At 39.3% G+C, this 21,311-nt stretch overlaps 1 protein-coding gene and 1 long non-coding RNA gene across 5 annotated transcripts in view; one reads left to right on the forward strand and one right to left on the reverse strand.

Moving 5' to 3' along the window:
• Positions 1–10,479, forward strand: part of MBNL2 (muscleblind like splicing regulator 2) — a 151,713-nt gene extending 141,234 nt beyond the window's left edge. For all 4 annotated transcript variants that reach the window (XM_079902854.1, XM_079902853.1, XM_079902856.1 and 1 more), the window contains one exon: positions 7,703–10,479. In XM_079902854.1, the coding sequence (XP_079758980.1) occupies positions 7,703–7,717 (15 nt within the window). In that variant the 3' untranslated portion in view covers positions 7,718–10,479. The remainder of the gene's footprint in view (positions 1–7,702) is intronic.
• LOC307176564 overlaps positions 1–21,311 on the reverse strand; it is a 72,388-nt gene that overhangs the window by 14,630 nt on the left and 36,447 nt on the right. The gene's annotated exons all lie outside the window — the stretch shown is intronic.

Raw genomic sequence — 21,311 nt, forward strand, 5'->3', positions numbered from 1 at the left:
GTACTCTTTAAGTTCTGCTAAATATTGTGGGCCTTCCCACCAACCTCAGGTTGCTCTTCCCAAGAGTGAAACTGGTTGTCACACTTGAGAATTTTCTCCCACAACCCAGTATATGCCTTTTCTGTATAAATAAAACTCCACTTGGAAAACAAATCAAATACAGCAGAAGACCCTGCCCTGCCCTGGAAAAACGTACCGCTCAAATAATGAATGTGACTGGTTTTCAAAGTGTCTTTTCATGCACCTCTAATTATCTTTGAACTTTTTATACAATTAAAATTTACAAATACTGGGACTTCCTTGGTGGTCCCCCGGCTAAGACTTCGCCTTGCAATGCAGGGGGTGCGGGTTCAATCCCTGGTCGGGGAGCTAAGATCCCACAGGCCTCATGGCCAAAATAAACAGAAACAGAAAACAGAAGCAATACTGTAACAAATTCAATAAAGACTTTAAAAAAGGTCCACATCAAAAAAAATCTTCAAAAACAAAATTTACAAATAGTTATGAAATAAGTCAAAGTTCTTGAAAGTGTTCATTGATCAACACATATCATGAGAATTACTCTGATAACATATGTCCACCAAGAAACCAAAGGCATTTGCTTTCGATGTTAATAATTCATAGTATGCTAATCTATAGTAATCTACCCTAGAATTAAGTACAGAATTCTCTGGCAGCCAAAGATATACAAATGTCTTTCTGCTTTTGTATAGTTTGCTTCAACCAAAATACAAGTTTCACCTCTCAGACAAAACCAGGGAATTTCAGACAGTAGAGGCTTCCATGGAGAAGACGTGTGGAGTGCTAGGGAGAAGATGCAGAGAATATTAAATAACGCAGGGCCTGGAGGACGGAGGAACGCCAGTGGAAAGTAGCGAAGAGCGACATGAGTGAGAGAACAAGAAGAATACCGTGAATAAAGACAAAGATACTGGGATGGTGAGCAACAGGCTGGCCTCCTTAGCTTGGCCATATTTTTAGGAAATTCCATCCAGTTGTCTATTTTTAGATTAATAATCAGTTTTGTTTAAGGAGACAGTGAAACATCCCTTTCTTTAATTACCTTCTGAGGAAACAGGGCCCTGTTACCAGGAGAAGAGATTTCTAAGAAATATTCTAAGTCTAGAAGTTTTCTTCAGGTGCCATTTTTGTTTATCTGCCATGTTTCCATCCTCGGAAACATGATTCTGCCCCCAGCCTGGAATATTTTTCCTTTTATCTGTATAGAACATGGGGTGGGGGGATGGGGATGAATGTTTCTTTTTCTTGGATATTCCTGAAGCCTTAGCTGCTCTGAAAGGGTAAGAGATGTAAACTCTCCAAGGGGTTCTTTTCCTGCCTCCACCGCAACCTCTTGCTTGTGAGAGGCCTGTTGGTCTTCTGTAGATGCCAACATTGTGGCATTATGCCTCGGTAAGTTCTTACTTATTCAGCCATCCATGCAACCAGTAATTAAGAAGTGTCTCCTATATAGCCAGTCCCATCCTTTTTACTAGGGATCTAAAGAGGAATGAGACAGTGCCCCTGTCCTTACGCAATTCGGTTGCGCTGTGGACCCAGTTAATGCAACAGCCCTGCTTGGAAATGTCTGCTTGAGCTCTTATGCTAGTGGTATGCAGAGCCACTGAGATTCCTTCAGATTTCAGCAAGGCCACACAGATATTTGATAAGGTATATTATATCTACCTCTCCAAACTCAACGTTACAAAGAGAGTTAGTATTGAATGTTTAACTAAAACATTCATTAGCCCTCTTTTCTAACTGTTTCTCGTGGTTTGGATCCCTAGAAACAGTTGGTCTTTTCACTGAAATATTTTTTTCTATCATTTAAGCCAAGCAGTAAGAGTTCTTACTGAATTTACTACTGAACTAACATTTTAAAGGATAACTCATCTGACATCTCTGAATGTCTGCAATGAACACATTTACATAAGAAGTGCGAACATGTCTAGAAGTCATCTAGAAGCTAACAATTTCCAAAATTATTTACATGTACATTTCCTGGAGATCAGCCACAAGGTAGAAAACTCAGAAAGTGTTAATACTTGATACCGTGAAGCACTGAGGAAATTATATGTTGATTTGTCTTCTTTGAACCCTCTTGCATGAGTGCTAGTTAGTTCTGCTGTTGAGCTCGTGGTATTCATGCTTTCAAGTTCAGTGTTTCAGCCTCTGCACAGACTATTTTGCTTTCAACCGAGTGCATTTCTCACTCTGGTCAGCTCTTTTTCAAGTGCACACCAAAGGTAAGGGCACATGATGGCTCATTCTGAATCCATCATCAGCTTGGAAAAGACAAGGCAACATGTGTATTTCATATCTGGTGACTCAGTCAAGGGAGGTCAGTAATTTCTTCTTAGGTAGAAGGTACCGGTGGGTCAAGTACCCTGTTCCTTTGGGTGAAAGCCAAATGTCTGAACGTTGCAGGATGAACTGCCCATTAGACGTGCTCTCTTGATCCCGCCCACCATCCCCAGCGCTGCCTCCCTGGATGATGCCTTCAGCCTTGGCTACTGCCCGGCTCAGGAAGCTAGCAATCCAGGCTTAGTAGATATCTCCTTCAAGAAAGTAAGGCTCAAGGAGAACACAAACTAGCAGCTCATAGCTGAATTCAGCCCAAAGATATCTGACCCATACAGAGTTGTTTTCCATAATGTGAATCAGCAGCTGAATTTCCAGCTTCTTTTGGCAGATGGAAAGGTCAGGCACTATAGAGCCCAGGCTTCTGCAGGTGACAGGTGGCTGGAGGTGAGTACCTGCTGCTCCATTCCTTCTAGGCACGGGCCCTTCCATCTGCCACACTTCCCGGCTGATCCACCCACTTACGCACATTTCCTGCCTGGCCCCAGTAGGCTTAGTATTCAGGCAGTGCCTAACCCGGTCCTCTCTGCGATGAGCTTGACTGCCATTGCACTGTGAGTCAACGGTAGGCATTTCACTGGGCATGCAGGGGTTAGTAAATGGTTGCTCATAACACATTTGGTGGGGAAACAACCCATTTGATGTTCCTTGAGGCCATACATATTTTGTCTTCAGTAAATAAAAATGAGACTCATTGTGTCCTGGGCTCATATGGCAATCATTTACGGATGTGGATTAAGCAGAATCTTTACATTCTTAAATCCAGCCACCTGAAGGAGATGTTCATTGCTTGGTAGACTCTGTTGCAGCCAACGGATATTTTTGCCTGCAGACACTCTTGTTAAAACTAGAGGGTCCGGGCTTCCCTGGTGGCGCAGTGGTTGAGAGTCCGCCTGCCGATGCAGGGGACATGGGTTCGCGCCCCGGTCCGGGAAGACCCCACATGCTGCAGAGCAGCTGGGCCCGTGAGCCATGGCTGCTGAGCCTGCGCGTCCGGAGCCTGTGCTCCGCAACGGGAGAGGCCACAACAGTGAGAGGCCCGTGTACCGCAAAAAAAAAAAAACTAGAGGGTCCACTGAAGATTTATGAACGCAGTCATTTTTTGAGATCAAGTGTGTCTTTGTCTTAAAAACAGAATCACCGATTTGGTGGGCATCAGCTATTCTCATTTTTGTGTGTTCTCCTTTTAGTGGAAAAAGAAATTGAAAATAATGCTTTCAGTCCAAGATTTTGATTTACCATAAAAGGTTAGCTAGAATCTTATTTTAATAATTTAATCCCCATCTTCATCATGATTCTGTTATAGAAAATAATACTTATTTGAGGGACTAGTCTATCAGAGAGATAAACAGAAATACAACTTGTTCAATATATCCGATTTCTTTCCTATGATACAGCTTGCCAGGGCTCCGTAGAAGCTGAAGCGGTGGAACTCTGATTGGGTAGGGGCTCCTGCTGTCATAAGCAGACGTTTGCAGCATCCGTCTGGAGGAGGCCTAGGCTAGGATGTGGTTGACCACCCAGGCAGGGATGACCTAGCAGGGAGCCTAGCAGCCCACAGGTCCATCAGCAGTTGCCATGCACCTGGTTCTTGCACACAGTCATTGCTGCCTCTCATCCAGTGCTCCAGGCTCTGTTTGCTTTAGGCCCTACCCCATGGCCTCGCCTTTCCCTGATTCCCAAGCTCTCAGAAGGGTTCTGAGCACTGACCTCCACTGGCACCCTAAGAGGCACAGACCTGCTCTTTGGAATTACTGTCTCCTGGTCCCATCGCAGACTGTCACTACACCCTGGAGGGGATTCCCATGCCAGGGAGCAGAGCGAGCTAACACCTCTAAGCTCATGCTGGTTTGCACAAGTACTTGGTATATTGTGCAAGCCAGCTGACACTGTTCATGCTGCCTTCTCCATGTCTGTGAAATATGACCGGCAATACTGACATAGCTCTTAAGGCTTTGATAAAAATTTCTTAGTACCTCCTGGAAAATCAGGGGAGTATCTATTAAAATTAAAACAGAGACAATAACAATGCTTCAGGGAGGGGACTTTTAGGGGACCTAGTGTAGTAGCTATTTCTCTGACCTCTACATATGCTGGCAGTCCCCAGGGGAGTTTTCGACTGACCTTTCCAAAAAAGCATGGGCTGCAGTGCCTGGAGGTTGAGGAAGGAATTTTGGATATCAGCCTCAGTTTTGATGAGTTCAGGGCAGGAAGGATGCCACTGACAGCTAGTCTATAGAGGTCACTTTGGTGAACTGTGGTTTAATTAACCATTGTTTTAAAATAGACCAGGTCAGGATTAGGACTTGTCAATATCAGACTTGGAGCCCATGTTCCGGGACCACATATAAGCCTGTTCTTTTAGGAATTTTGTATCTATATTGAAATATTCAGGTACCTCCTGAAGCTTTTTTTTTTTTTTTTTTTGTGGTACGCGGGCCTCTCACTGTTGTGGCCTCTCCCGTTGCGGAGCACAGGCTCCGGACGTGCAGGCTCAGTGGCCATGGCTCACGGGCCCAGCCGCTCCGCGGCATATGGGATCCTCCCGGACCGGGGTACGAACCCGCGTCCCCTGCATCGGCAGGTGGACTCTCAACCACTGCGCCACCAGGGAAGCCCCCTCCTGAAGCTTTTGATCCTCCTGGCCATTGAAATTACAATGGAGGCTGAAGAAGTTTTCATATATAGAACCTATTTTATATGTTCATATTGAATTGGTGTGGAAGAGAATCTCCAAAGAGAGGCAATAGGGAAACACAAGATTACCTATTCATCTTGTTTTAAATTATGGTGTTTTGATGTGAATTAAAAATATAATCTGACTAAAGAAAAGCCATAGCAAAAACTAGACAGAAGAGCCCTCCTTCCCTCAAAACAGCTTCTCCACACCCTTCCCGCTTGACACACGCCCACTTGGCCCTCCTCTTCCCTCCAGAGGTTCCTTCCTGCTGGAAACTGTCCTCCCCTCCCCGTGGGCCCTACGACCTGTAATGTCATGTGCCTTCTAACATCAGAAGCAGCGATCAAAGGGGCAGGAGTGCCACAAGAGGCTCTCAGTGGGGAACCGGTCCTCATCTGCATTCCTCATCTGTCTATATTTCCAAAATGTATTTCACCCCAGAGTACACCTAATTCAGACTGTACCAACAAAGCTATATTTCTCAGGAAAAAATTTAATAATTAAATGGTATTTTTGAGAAAAACGTTACCACCAAAAAACACCTATAGCTTTCCTACCATCTAAGATCAAATCTCTTGAAGCTCACAGCTGGCGGGGGTGTAATTCATTTTTTAACATCACACATACAGTCCTCAAGACAGCCCAACGCATAGACCAGGGTATGGCCAGAGTTTTCTGGCCTAGATGCCAGGAAGCAGTGCGGCTGAGAGTTCAGTAGTACCAGAGGTCATTTTTATTCACGTCTTTATCCATACAACGGACGGTGTGTAGGCTGAGGCAGAGGGGCAAAGCAGTCTGGGTGAGCCCAGTTAATGCTTTTAGTTAACTGCAGGGCTGATTTACAGTTCAATTACATCTGGGTGGTCGGACACGTCTGTTTGTCAAATTCAAGTCCAAAGCATCGTTAACTAATTTCTATAATACAGATTTGCCCGTTGCTGGGCTCTCTGTAGGATACTTTTTCTTTCCAGGTGGTTGGGAATTTTCATCCTATATGGCATTTTCATTTCAGTTAATAAGCAAGAATGTGAATATGTTCTAAAGCATATATTATTATATATATCAATTTAAGAAACTGCAAGTTTGTTTTCCATAAATATTTTAGAGAGGCTTCTGCTAAAGTGAAAAGAAAGACAAAAGAAAAACATGATCTGATGTCCTAGGGCACATTCTTATTTGGAAAACTTACAGACAAGATTGAAGCTAAGGGATGAAACAGAATAATTCCTATTTAATAATCAAATATCTAAATCTAAAAATGAAGCTATAATATAGCCATCTGAAGAATTTGAATGTTAGCTATCTGCAATGACTGTTCAAAGACAATATGATAATATTTACATATAAACCATTATATCCCATTATTTTTATTTGTATATCAGTACATGAGATATTTTTTCCCAATTAATTTTAAATTCCTAGAACTTTTTGAAAAACAAAAAAATGATCTGATCTTATCCAAAGTTTTGAGTTTCCATTTAGTATAAATATTTAACACACATGAATTCTTCCTCTATTTTTATCAATTCCATACATATCTGTATATTCCAATAAAATAAAGGATACTCATATTTATTTCAGAGGAGAAATTAAGTGTATGTACTAAAACTGTTTTATATTAACTGCAGAAATACCCACTTAACGTAAAAAATATCCACATGTATAAATTCTGACATAATGGGATAAGAAATCATACTTGGAGAAATGAGGCTTTTATTGGGAACTGGATCCCAGTGTGTAGGAATATTGGCTGACCTTGACCATAAAGAATATTTACCGGTTATTTCGAAAACAAAGACTCTTGGCTATTTAATAAATAAACATTTTGTTTATTAATTGCACAAAGTTTTGTCAAAGCATTGCACAAAGAATAAATATTTTTGTTAGAATGTGTCAAAAGCTTGGCTTTTAAGCTTGACATTTAGTTGACTGGGTCACACAGGGCAAACTCCCTGTCCTTTGCAAAGTTATGGAGTTGGAAATGAACTTATATCAAACTTGCATTTGACAGTTTAGTTTTATCTGGGCTTTTTGAATTATCAAGACTGTTTTTAACAGCTTTGTTAGAATGTTATTTCTTTTTTCTTTAATATGGGACATTTAAACGTTCCTGAATTTGAAACTAATTGTTATTGTATCTTGCGAACAAAATTACTTTTGATGGGAACATATCTTTGAATTATAAATGCAAGTTAATAGATAAGTATTACTTAATTTGTTACACATTTTTAAATATTTGTATTTAATCTTTACAAAGAACCTTTCACGTACAAACTAATTCTTTGATTAGACTTCCTGATCACATTAGCAAATATTAATTGAATGAGAATTGAACGTATAATAAAGAGATATGAAGCCAAAACTAAGAAAAGAGATTAAGGTCTAAACACACTGCATGCCCATATATATGCAGTCACAGTTACAGAAAACAGTGTGCATTTGAATCATCATTCTTTACAGTGGCCACATAGCAGAAGTGCTTAAGTGTAAACATTTTCAGCATGAAGGGTGGGGATTGTGCAAAATTATAATTGCATCAAAACTATGAGAAATTGCAGAAAATTCCTATTTTTAAATGTCTATCTTCAAGGAGTAAAACTTAAACTAGCTATCTTCCCTCAAGAAGGATGTCTAAATCACACTTGTCTTTTTCTTTAACAGATAATTCTGAAATAATCAGCAGAAATGGAATGGAATGCCAAGAATCTGCATTGAGAATAACTAAACATTGTTACTGTACATACTATCCTGTTTCCTCCTCAATAGAATTGCCACAAACTGCATGCTAAATAAAGATTTAGTTCTTCTGGACAGACCACAACTCTAAGAAGCTAGTGCTGCTATATCATATATGAGTATTAAATATGGTATGCTTAGTATATTCCAACCTAAGATAGTTAACTACCTGAGACCAGCTGTGATGTTTAAAGACATAAAGGATAAAGTTTACTTTTAAAGGGTTTCTAAACATAGTTTCTGTCCTAGGAATATTGTCTTATCTCCATAACTATAGCTGATGCAGAAAGTCCAACCAATTTACTCATTTTGACTCAGAATATTTCAAAGTTAGCAATAAACAATTAGCATTAGTTAAAAAAAAAAAAAAACCTATTCCAAGGGCAGGTTCGATTCTAACTTCAATTACTGTCATTTCATTTACCTACTGGATCAAAGCTATGTTTCACTTCTTGACAACACGAATGCTGCAGCAAAGATGAGAAGTGAAGTAAAACCGTTACCTGTCCTGCAGGTCTAAAATTTGAACGGAAATTCAAGCACAAGTACTGGGGACACATCAAAGTGTGGTATTTGGTTTGCCTGGAGATGCCGCATTGAATCATGTGATTCTAGAATAACATTAACTAGATTGAAAAAGAAACTTTGCACGGTATGATCTTCATACCCCACCAAACAAAGTCTTGAAGGTATTATTTTACAAGTATATTTTTAAAATTGTTTTATAAGAGAGACTTTGTAGAAGTGCCTAGATTTTGCCAGACTTCATCCAGCTTGACAAGAATGAGAGGCCCATGCCAACAGTCTAATCAAAAGGATTAGTCTTTCAAACTCACCATCCGGTTGCCTGTTACAGAATAACTCTTCTGAACTAAAAACCTAGACAAACAAGGAAGCTGTAGGTGAGGAGATCTGTATAATATTCTAATTTAAGTAAGTTTGAGTTTAGTCACTGAAAATTTGACTGTGACTTTAATCTAAATTACTATGTAAACAAAAAGTAGATAGTTTCACTTTTTAAAAAATCCATTACTGTTTTGCATTTCAAAAGTTGGATTAAAAGGTTGTAACTGACTACAGCATGGAAAAAAATAGTTCTTTTAATTCTTTCACCTTAAAGCATATTTTATGTCTCAAAAGTATAAAAAACTTTAATACAAGTACATACATATATATACACATACATATATATATACTATATATGGATGAAACATATTTTAATGTTGTTTACTTTTTTAAATACTTGGTTGATCTTCAAGGTAATAGCGATACAATTAAATTTTGTTCAGAAAGTTTGTTTTAAAGTTTATTTTAAGCACTATCGTACCAAATATTTCATATTTCACATTTTATATGTTGCACATAGCCTATACAGTACCTACATAGTTTTTAAATTATTGTTTAAAAAACGAAACAGCTGTTATGAATTACTATTATGTGTAATTGTTTAAAACATCCATTTTCTTTGTGAACGTATTAGTGATTGAAGTATTTTGACTTTTGAGATTGAATGTAAAATATTTTAAATTTTGGCACCACCGCCTGTTCTGAAAACTAGATGCACCAACCATATCATTTTTGTTTGAGGAAAAAGAAATCTGCCATTTTAATTAATGTTGGTCAAAGTCTAATGACTATTTATCTTATATCGTAGATTTGATAACCCTATCAAAAAAAATCACATTCTAAGTGTAATCTTACATAGTGCTTGTATTGTTGCATTTGTTTTAATTTGTGGGAAAGTATTGTATCTAACTTGTATTTCTTTGGTAGTTTCATCTTTATGTATTATTGATATTTGTAACTTTCTCAGCTATAACAATGTAGTTATGCTACAACTTGCCTAAAACATTCAAACTTATTTTCTTTTTTCTTTGTTAATTCACTTAAACTCATTGAAAACATAGTATACATTACTAAAAGGTAAATTATGGGAATCACTGAAATATTTTTGTAGACTAATTATTGTAACATTGTCTTTTTTTTCTTTTGTTTCATGATTTTGATTTTTAAAGTTTTTAGCACACAACTATTTTCAGCCCTTTAATAATGGAGCATCAGAAACATCACCTATACCCCCAAGCGAATATAGGAGACTGTATTTTTACTATGATATCCATTTTCCAGAATTGTGATTGTAATATGCAAAGAGTCATAAATATGCCATTTACAGTAAGGAGGAGGCAAGGCAAATGCATAGATGTACAAATATATGTACAACAGATTTTGCTTTTTATTTATTTATAATGTAATTTTATAGAATAATTCTGGGATTTGAGAGGATCTAAAACTATTTTTCTGTATAAATATTATTTGCCAAAAGTTTGTTTATATTCAGAAGTCTGACTATGATGAATAAATCTTAAATGCTTTGTTTAATTACAGAACAAAATCACCAATATCCAAGACATGATGATAGCAATTCAACAAATACTGTAGTTAAAAGATGAACTCGCCACTTGTATGGGAACTACATTTCACTCTTGGTTTTCAGGATATAACAGCACTTCACCTAAATATTCTTTGAGCCATATCACTGGTAACATTTCTACTAAATCTTTCTGTAACACTTAAAGAATTCCCTCATTCATTACCTTACAGTGTAAACAGGAGTCTAATTTGTATCAATTCTATGTTTTGGTTGTAATATTCAGTTCACTCACCCAATGTACAACCAATGAAATAAAAGAAGCATTTAAAAGGATTTCTAGTCATCCTCCTTTTTTTGTTGTTGAGACAGATTGATAATTAGCCAAAACAAATGGTTTTTACATTCATACAGATAACATTTCGTAGCTTCAAAGAAGAGCAGGCTTTGGATTTTTGGGCTTTTCAACAGTAAGAAAAACAATTTACAAGGATCATTTTGGAACTACTTCTATTATCCTTTGAAATTAGAAATAAAAATAAATCCCACCACTCAGCCCTCATCTTCAGAATTCTGCCTGAATATGAAGATATGTGAAGAGATCAGTAACCAAATGGGGAGCAAAACGTCAGTTAATTAACAGACAAGAAAATGCCCATTAATCCATAAGACAGGCTTTCAGGTAAGAGCCTGATTGAGCAATGTGTCTTAGACCTTAGGCTGCAGATAGAGGCAGAATGATGAAACCTGTTCTACGTGGACATCCTGGCTGGGTGGACTGAGGAGAGCACAAGAGCTGAGCATCACACCTGAGGGCAGGTGCTCAACAAAGTGAGGCCTCCTGAGAGGTGCGGGGCACCTTCTCAGTCTTCTTTCTCTGTCCTTTGGGGCCCATGATATTTCTCAGGGAAGGTGGGAACAGTCCTTGTCATGCAGAGGTTGGCGGAAGTCACCTCCTCTATGGGCCAAGGCAGGAACAGGGAGAGAAGAAGATTTTCTCCATGGCAGGTTTAAAGCTTCAGGCCTTCTGAGTGATTATGAGACCCCTTATAAGGGTAGACAACACAAACATTCAACAGATCAGGCATATACAAATAAAGGCACTTGTATTTTTAAACAGTGCCATCAGGAATTCCAAGGGTAAAAATACTTTCACACCTTTGTGGATGTTTGAAAAATTGGCTATATGTTTGGGTGAGCAATTTCTTTTACTGTAAAAGCAGAAGAAAAGTTGCTACTCCATCAGTCACTCCTGACAAGAAAACATTCTCTGTTAAGTTAGTTCAAGGTGTCAAGTTTCGAGAACAAGTTGTTATTTTAAGTGAAAAATCTAAGACAAACTGTACTCAAAAATTTTCACACCTGGTTTATGAAGTGTAATTTTCATCAGTAGACTGACTTTTTATGGTACTTACTACATCAAAATCAAAAGACAAATTTAAACCTTAGAGGATAAAACTAATTTATCTCTTCAGCACAGAAAATACTTAAATATCAATTATTCTATAATTATCTGCCGATAGGAAGGTGTTATTTTAATTTGGGGCAGCCCAAACTAAAAATAATGTTTCAGACTCAGAAACATACTCTCTTTATTATTAACCACAGTTCTTCTGCAATACTTTAAAGCTTTTAGGGGCAGCCAGGCAAACCAAAATCTAGTTCAACATTCTGACGTCCGTGACAAGGAAATACTGGCTCGCTGAAGAATGAGTTCTTCTTCCCCGCCAAGTATCCTAGGGTCTCCGAAATATTAGGCTACCATTGCTGTTGGACTGAGCTATGTCCATAGAAATGACTGAGTCACTATGAATCAGAACGAATCATACAAAATGAACACAGTAGTGACTTCCCTCCATGCTTTTGGTGGGAGGGGGGGTGGCAGGGATGGGGAAGGACTGGGATTGAGAATATTCCCCAGGGACTAGCTTATGTGTCAAGCACTATGTGAAATAGTCCATATAGGTTTCTATATAGAAACTCACCCCGGTTGTTGAGGAGAATTACTAATAACTAATAAGTAAGTTCTAACGGCCACAGAGATTCTTAATCAAGATACACAGAGGCTCTGCTGTGACAAGCAGCTTGATTCTAGATCAACACTACCTTCCCGAGGCTGCCCTCAGGGTGACTGGATCCACAGCTGTCCAGGGGATTTCAAATGCATGACCAACAGTCATGTGACTTTCTCCCTCTGCTTCAGCGACTCTGAAGAACGATGGCCCACCCATTTGAGGTGTCCTTTTAGGTCCCCCATGTAAATGTCATATGTGCTATGTGGCCTATATTTTAATAAAACCATTTCAGAAAAGTTGGTGAAAACATATAGCTATTTTCATGAAATAGGGTATAATCAGAAAGTAACTTTGTTTTGTTCATATATACTTGACATAATCCTTAGCATTATGAAGGAGTTATTATACCTGGAATGTACATGAGATATCAAGACACATAAAAATTAAGTAACTCGTTTAAGATCACATAGAGCAGCAGAACTCTCAAGCCCTGGCTTGTCCTAACTCTATGGTCATGTTGACGTGAGCTTTATTTGTGGCAAACTTTCAGGCCCAAATTTCAGAAAAGAATTCAGAGTAGACCATTCATCCAAGTTTAAGATGAAGCCATGATAAGAATCCTTTCATAGGATATATAAACAGGTTTTCTTCCCTATGGCAAGAATACAATTTATGAAATATTTTGTAGCTCTGGGCTGCAAAGTACTATTCTAGGTTTAGGACAGAGCCTAATTCTTTATTAGGACCAGAGGCAGCTGGAGGGAATGTGACATTGCACCATCTCTCCAGTGTCATCCAGTTTTTTAAATCAAACTTCAATATGATTCTCTTGAAATAAAAATATTGAAAGTCACTGAATTTTTCCCAATAAGCGTATGTCATTAAGTCATGATGAAGCAGCCCCTAAAAAGATGAACATGTCACATAAGCCAGAGAGAATGATTTCCTAGATAAAGGTCACACATGGATCACACACACCTAAAATCCAACTGTGTCCAGACAGTCATTCCTTTCTCTGATAACTTTGCTCTTGGGTCTTTTCAGGACTTGGGCTTATATAAACAAAGGGAGAAGTTTATTTATCAATCCTCCTGTGTAAACTAAAATGATCTAAATTAGGGGAATCTAACTTTTCTTTCGTTAGAGGAACTTTCTTTCAAACGAAGGGGTCACCCCACAACAGTACAAAAGCAAAACAACAGGAAAGTGCTCTCCTTGCTGAGGCTCTCTGTTCCTCTACTAAGTGCTGCAACGCACACAAAGGTGGAAACCCGCTCACTTAAATATAAAACCTGTGGCTTTACAGAGGGAGAAGAGTATACTCAAAGTAGCATGGCAGGGACTTCCCTGGCACTCCAGTGGTTAAGACTTTGACTTCCAATGCAGGGGGTGTGGGTTTGATCCCTGGTCGGGGAGCTAAGATCCCACAGGCCTCAAGGCCAAAAAACCAAAACACAAAACAGAAGCAATATTGTAACAAACTCAATAAAGACTTTAAAAATGGTCCACATCAAAAAAATCTTAAAAAAAAAAGGTAGCGTGGCAGCTTAGGAAACCTGGCTCATAAGTTCTAAATATGTCTGAGGAACCTGATGGCCTATATATATGGAGGTAACAAACATACCACAGAATAAATATACATGCAACACTCTCACACACACGTTTATATGGAGAGCAATCTAAACACATTATCGTCCATAAACACAAAGCTGAGCATCTCTCAGTTCTGCAGAAAGGAATGATCAGCGTCTGCATTTCCCAATAGTCTAGTGGTTAAGAGCAAATTTTACAGTCTTATGGCTCAAGTTTGACTCTCAACTCTGCTTTTTACAGCTTCTGAGCTTCGGTGTTTTTCATCGGTAAGCTGGGTCTAACAGGATCTCTCTCACCTAGACATTATAATGATTCAATGAAAGAATGTGCACTGATCACGGAGAACAGAGTCTGACATATAGCAAACTCTCAGTGAATATTAGTAACTCTTCTTAAAATAATATTAAAGTACGCTCCTGGGTTTCCCTATCAGTATTTATTTCCTCATTCTATCCAAACATCTCTTGGCAACTAAGAGGCACCTCTTCTATGTCCTCGATGACAATGTCAAAAGCTGACAAGCAAATTATAGGTGTTTTATAATAACAAATAATGAGCTGCGTTATTTCTGGGGGAGCCTACAATTACTTCAATTCAACAAATGCTCATTGAGCCCCGACTAAGCACTGCTAAGCTGTTCAAGGAACACGAACATGGGCAAAGTCCAGTTCCTACTCTCTAGAAGCTTTCTGTGGAGCAGAAGAAGAAAAGTAAACCTGTGAAAAAATGGAGAAAGGATAAAGAGTACTATAGTTTCCCAAGGCTGCTGGAACCAAGCCCCGCACAGAGGGTAGCTTACAGCAACAGAAATGAATTCTCTCCAGTTCTGTAGACTAACGTCTGAAATCATGGAGTTGGCAGGGCCAAGATCCCTTTGCAGCTATGGAGAGAATCCTTCCCTGCCTCTTCCTAGCTTCCGGTGCAGGCCATCAACCCTTGGCGTTCCTTAGCTCGCAGCTGCGTCCCTCCAGTCTCTGTCTCCATCATCACAGGGTCTCGCCCCGTGCGTCTGTCTTCACATTATCTTCTTATAAGGCCACCAGTCATCTTGGATTAGGACCCACCCTAATGACCTCATCTTAACCTGATGACATCTGCAAAGACCCTATTTCCAAATAAGGTCATGTTCACAGGGACCAGGGGTTGGGATGTCAACATGTCCTTTTGAGGGACACAGTTCGACCTGTCACAACAATGACAACCTAAATAAAGATAGGTTTCTATAGATATCAAAATATCAATGAAAGGGTTTCTGTTGTCTTTTCAATAAGAAGATCCCACCTACATGATATATGATGACCAGAGTCATGACCCCTTAGGCCTCTTCCATTTGCTTTGTTTTGGTTTTGTCTGTAGAATGAACCAGTTGGACTATAAGATCTCTAACTTCTATTCTAGATGCAACATTCTGTGATTTAATCAGCAGCTTAGCCCGCTCTTCACTGGTCTCAATATTTATTTTACTTGGTAATTTTTTTTTTTTTTTTTTTTTTGGCTTTGTTGGGTCTTCGTTGCTGTGTGCGGGCTTTCTCTATTTGCGGCGAGCGGGGGCTACTCTTTGTTGCGGTGTGTGGGCTTCTCATTGCGGTGGCTTCTCTTGTTGTGGAGCACGGGCTCTAGTCACACAGGCTTCAGTAGTTGTGGCACGTGGGCTCAGTAGTTGTGGCTTGCGGGCTCTAGAGCGCAGGCTCAGTAGTTGTGGCGCACAGGCTTAGTTGCTCTGCAGCATGTTGGCTCTTCCCAGACCAGGGCTTGAACCCGTGTTCCCTATGTTGGCAGGCAGATACTTAACCACTGCGCCACTAGGGAAGTCCATTACTTGGTAATTTTGATTTGCAAATATATTTCATTGTTTATAAGTTTTTATTGATTGGATTAATTTTACTTAATCCATACTGCAGAGAAAGCCTTTTCCTTTCTTTCTATATGCATGAGAAATTTCGGTAATCATTCATAGGAAGTCTTAGCCAAGCTTGGTTAAGAAGACCAAGTGTTATAACTACATCAAGAATAATCGTATCAAATATTTTTGAGCCCTTATACTGTGATAGCCTCTTAGTCTGGATCATCTCATTTAATCTTTACAATAACCCTCTCTGGTTGATTCTATTATTAGCACACCCATTAATAGATAAGAACACTGAGGACTGGAAAGATTAGCTAACTTAACCAAAGTCACAAAGTTTGCAGAAAAATGGGCGTTGAAACCCAGGCTGCCTGACTCTGGATCCACAGTGCTTTACTACCTCACTACGCCAGATGTGGTCCTTGAACTTCCACAGGAGCAACTGGGGATTTGTTGGAAACACAGAATCCCAGGCCCCACCCCAGACCAACTGAAGGAGACCCTGCATTCTAACCAGACGCTCAGGTGATTCATACACACATTAGAGTGTGAGAAGTGACACGGTGCTAACCAGCGCCACCCCCTTAAAGGCTCTGTTGACTCTAGAAAACAATGAAGGAAAACCACTGCCAACCCTTGACCATTTTGATGGCCGTCTTCAATACCCAAACTTCAAAGAATTGTGATTGTTTGGATACAAATTGGAGTCTCTCTGATTTTATCCCTGTCCTTTCTTGATCCATTCTCCGTACGGCAGCCAGTACGTTCATAAAATAAAAGTCAGATCACAGCATCATCCCAATCAAAGGTGGATCCGCTCCAGGTTTTGTGGGGTCTGAAGGTTATAAAACTTGGGGAAGAGGGGTCTTAAAGAAAAAGAATCCAAAAAATGAATATAGAATTAAATATGAGAATAAATACATAGAAAAAGAATATGAAAAACATGCCATTTTATGAATTAACCATTTGACATGCCTTATGTTTTGTTTACATTTTTGACTGTATCCCCATTGTCTTATGATAACACTTTTGTGATGTCATTTCCTATATAGAGAACAGAAAGGTAATTCAATCTCATCTCTAGCATGGTTGGCAAAATATTTTTTAGCATCTGTTTTTGTAATGATAATTTACGTGCAATTCACACACTCACACACATATACATACACATACTGCTTATTATACTCTTACAGATGTGTGCCCTACAAACACCTCTACCTCCTAGTTAAACACACACACACAAAACAAGACAAACAACAGTAGTCACTAGTTTTCCGCTGCTCTTATGATAAAATCTGAAACCTTTTACCCTAGCCAACATCTCCAATCTCATCCAGTGTTTTCTGCTGTGCCAACTACCGTCCAATCCCTCAGACCTCTTTTTTGTTTCTTAAATACATGGAGTCCTTTCTGCCTACTGAATTCCTACTCCTTATGCCTTAGGTGCTTGTCTTCTCTCTCTGGCCATGGCAGAATCATTTCCTTCTGAAAACAATATCACCTCAGCCCTGATCTAAAGTGGCTGATTCCATCTCACCACTATGTTTACTGCCATCATAACACCCATCACACTGTGTAATTATTTTGCTCATCTGTTTCAGTTGTATTATTGGTTATCTCATTGGAATTTAAGCTCTGTGATGTCTGGCCCTTGTCTTATTCACCACCATATCCCCTCTGCTTAGAACAGTGTCTAAGAACATAACTCAATATGTATTTGTTTGAATGAATGACTAATAAAACCATGGTGTCAGAAGAGACAGACATAAGTGAAAGTATAAAATTATGAAATTCAAATAATTTTTCATAAACTTTGCCTATACCCGATCCACATTCTTGGCTAAGGAACTAAACAAACTGCAGATCCACTCATTTAACAAACATTTTTGTATTAAAAAATGCTAGAAAACATTAAAAAAAAGAGCATATATTCTTATTGGATTATAAATAATCTGAAATCATCATAATCTAGTTACCATCTAGCTAGAGATACATATGGCTGAAAACAAAATACATGTATTGAGGTATTTCATGATAAATTCCAAATTATTAAATACCAGTGACTGTCATGGGAGATTACTGAGAGCTGGAGATGTCACAGAAGGCTCCCCGAAGGAGGGGTTTCTTGAGATGGAAGCTGAGGAGCTGTAAATATAGTATTTGGCAAAGCAAGAAGCATGAGAAGCAACAGGAATGGAAACACAGTGGCCTGTGATTAGAATGAATGCAGATTCTACACGTAAAGGGATTCTACACTTGAGGAATGAGAGGCACACAAAACGGAAGAGGGCATTGGCTTCTACGAGACAGCCACAACTCAAAGAAGGGTAAGTGGCTGCCGCAGCCTGCAGTCAGCTCCCCGTTCCGGCTGAGGCCCTCACTCCCCAGTGTCCGGGAGCGACAGCAGTCAGGTGCAGCGGCCAGCCTCCCTCTGGAATCGCACTGACTAAAGAGAACTGCCTTGTCCAAAGTCTGGCTCCCTCCCCCAGCACAGCCCTTGTCCAGGTGATTGACACAGGAGTATAAAGGCCCCCAGCTTGGCCCAACTCAGGGCAAATACTGCACCGGGCTCCCCAGCTCCCCAGGGCGTGGGCTGAGGCTTTTGTTGAGACTGCATCAAGGCCCAACCTCTCCCTTGGCCCAATCGTGCTTCCTTCCCTTCTCCATGGATTGGACTCTCCACCTCAGAGTCTGCCTCCCAGAAAATCCAAACTGAGACAGAAAGGCAACTCTACCATTTATTAATTCCACTGCCCAAGCTTTGAGTTCCTTTCAAACTGATGCAAGAAATATATTCAATCTCGCAATGTGATTCCTTTTGATAAAGAAAATTAATTGCCCGTAAAAGTGTCTCACCTGAGAGAGTACTCAGTTAATCATAGAAGAAAAAAAAGAGGAAGAAAGAAATCAAAACTGAAGTATTTTTTTATTGTGGATTCCAAAAATGGCAAATTTTCACATACTTTCAGAGGAAACATAGCTTTTATTTTTTATTTTAAAGCATGCCTTTAAAAGGCATGAAAAGTCATGTTTCACTTGGTCCAAAGTTTCACTCTTAGTCTTTTATATTACTGAGCTCTTTGTCAGCATTTCTTTGAAAAGAAACCTTTTCAAAGGTTTGATCAAGAAAAATGATCAAATTGGTTCTTACGGAAGTCAAGTATCTTCATATAAGGTTAAAACAAAGAGTATTCAGTGTGCATTTGGTAAATACGATCCTGGAGCCAGTTTTGGCTCTAAATAAAGCACAGGAGTATAAAACTCCGCTCCACCCATCAGAGCCATTTCAAAATAATTGAAGTGATTCCTCCCTATCAGTCGCCGCGTTTACAAGTTGAAGTGGGTCGCACTTGGAAACTAGTGCAGTTCACATGCACTATTGACCAAAGCACCCATTAAGACAGCAAGGAGTAATTAAGAAACACATACACATAATACTGAGATTATCTCAACTCCTCCAAAAGTCATCCTTGTGTTCTGAATAAAAGCCACATGTTTGGTGACTCTGCTCTGGTAAAAATCTTTACAGAAATCAATTAGCATATTTAGTGCATGAGTTGATGACTACCTGAGGACACAGGGACTACCACTTTCATATATTCTACCCACATGAGCCACTGTAGGAGACAGGAAATTGGGGCAGTCAGGGAGCCCTTTGCTGATCCTTGGTCTGGGCTAACTGCACCACGTCCTGTGACAAGTGAAGGCCCTATAGCATAGAGGTTAAGAGCATGGCACTGGTAGCCAAGCTGGCTGTGTTCAAATCCTGACTTTCCACTTTCTGTGTGATCACAGGCAAGTGAGTGAACCTCTAGTCCTGTTTTCCTTCTCTGTAAAAAGGAGCTGATCAGTAATAGTATCTACCACATAAGGTAGTTGTGAGAATAAAGTGAGTTAACATACACCGAACTCTTAGAACTGTGCCTGGAACATAAAAGCATTAACCACCTTTGAAAAAAAAAAATTAGACTTTGAAAAGTTGGCCATTTAAAAGGAATTCCTCTATATGTACCATTTTTCTAGGAGGACAGCCTGTCAGCCATGCTCCTGGCAAGGTTAACTGGGATAGTCTGGTTGCCTCACAGTGGAATTAGGTAAACCAGCAGCTAGTCAGCAGACACTGGTTGAACTCAGCAGACAGCTCATCTTTTTATATCTTTTCGTAATGAACCTTCTAGACTGGGGGGGGGAGGGTGTACAATAGAATAAATACAATGAATGAGCCTCTGGAGGAAAATAACAAGACAACTGGATAAAATAGTAAAGAAAATCCTTTTAAATGCACTGTGGAGCTATCAAGAAAGTAAGAAATGCTCAGAGATTTTTTTTTTTTAAATGAGAAAATTTTAACGTGAGCTAGCACCAAATCTACCCTTTGCCTGGTGGCATGTGCTCAACTACAGAAAACTGGAGTCTCCACATGGCACAGGAGACCAAACACTAGATTGGACCTTTCCCAGGCAGAGTGGGCCTGCAGCTGGAGCCCCAGCGCCTACACCGTCAGCACGGCTGGATTCGTGTTTACTCGCCCACCTCAGGTGGCCAGTAAAAGACCCAGTAATCCAGATAAAGAATATTGTTAGTGTGATATTTTAAAAATCAAAACTAATGGGGAAAAGTTCATAATGAACAAAATATCAAAATTGTGAACAAGACTGTCTGTCGCTGTTTGTTTGACATGTCGCCCCACGTCATTCTGCAGTGGGAACTGGCCTTTCCAATCAGCCCACATGTCCTTGTCGGGTGGGTTTAGAAGGGAGATAGTGGCCTGACGTCAGACTGGGCCACGTGGGGCTTTCTATAGAGTCTTGTTTTTAAACTGTTGACCTTTCATTAGCTTTTGTCACTTGGTCCACAATAGGAGAGGCTATTTTGAAAAGTATATATATTTTGTATATGAGAACAAATCCTGAAAAGCGCACACATTTTTCTTTTGCTTCAGACTCTAATATGGTTCTACAGGGCCCTGCTGTCCAGCCATGTGAGAATGATTGAAAATAAAACCAGTGGACCAGTGTGGCTAACAGAGGCGGTAATAATAAGCCCTGTTCTAAGGGCAATATACATATATACGCAATATACATATATATGAAATATACATATATATGAAACAACATTGTCATGAAAACAACATTTTCCCTAATTAGACATTTACTATTCCCTTCTATGTACTTTTTTAAAGTCCTGGTCAATAACCACAGAATTATTTTCACAACTCACAGTTTCAAAGACACTGTTTTAGGTTAACTACTAAAGGTAACCATGGCAAGTACAACTACCAAATGGAAAAAAAAAATTAACAAGCAAACAGAAAAACTCAACCCATCCAGAAGAAGGTGGAAAAAGGGAAATACAAAGAAAGAAATGGAAAAAAACCCAAAATATTGAATACATAAAAATCACAAAATGGGAGAGTAGAAATAAATGCCAATATCATTAATGACAATAAATATAAATAGACTGAACTCTCTGTTATATTATTGCTAGCCTGGATTTTTTTTAAAAGCCTAGGTATGTGATGTTTACTATAAGCACTTCTAAAACATAAATACACAGAAAGTTGGAAAGTCAGAGCACGAAAGAGGAGAAACTAGGAAAAACTAACCAAAAGAAAGCTGGTATAACCACATTAATACCAGACAAAATAAATTTTAAAGCCAAGAGCAATACTAGATATTTTAAAAGGCCTTGTCAAATGATCAGTTCATCAGA

The sequence above is a fragment of the Stenella coeruleoalba genome (genome assembly GCF_951394435.1).
Source record: "Stenella coeruleoalba genome assembly, chromosome: 18".
NCBI lineage: Eukaryota > Metazoa > Chordata > Mammalia > Artiodactyla > Delphinidae > Stenella > Stenella coeruleoalba.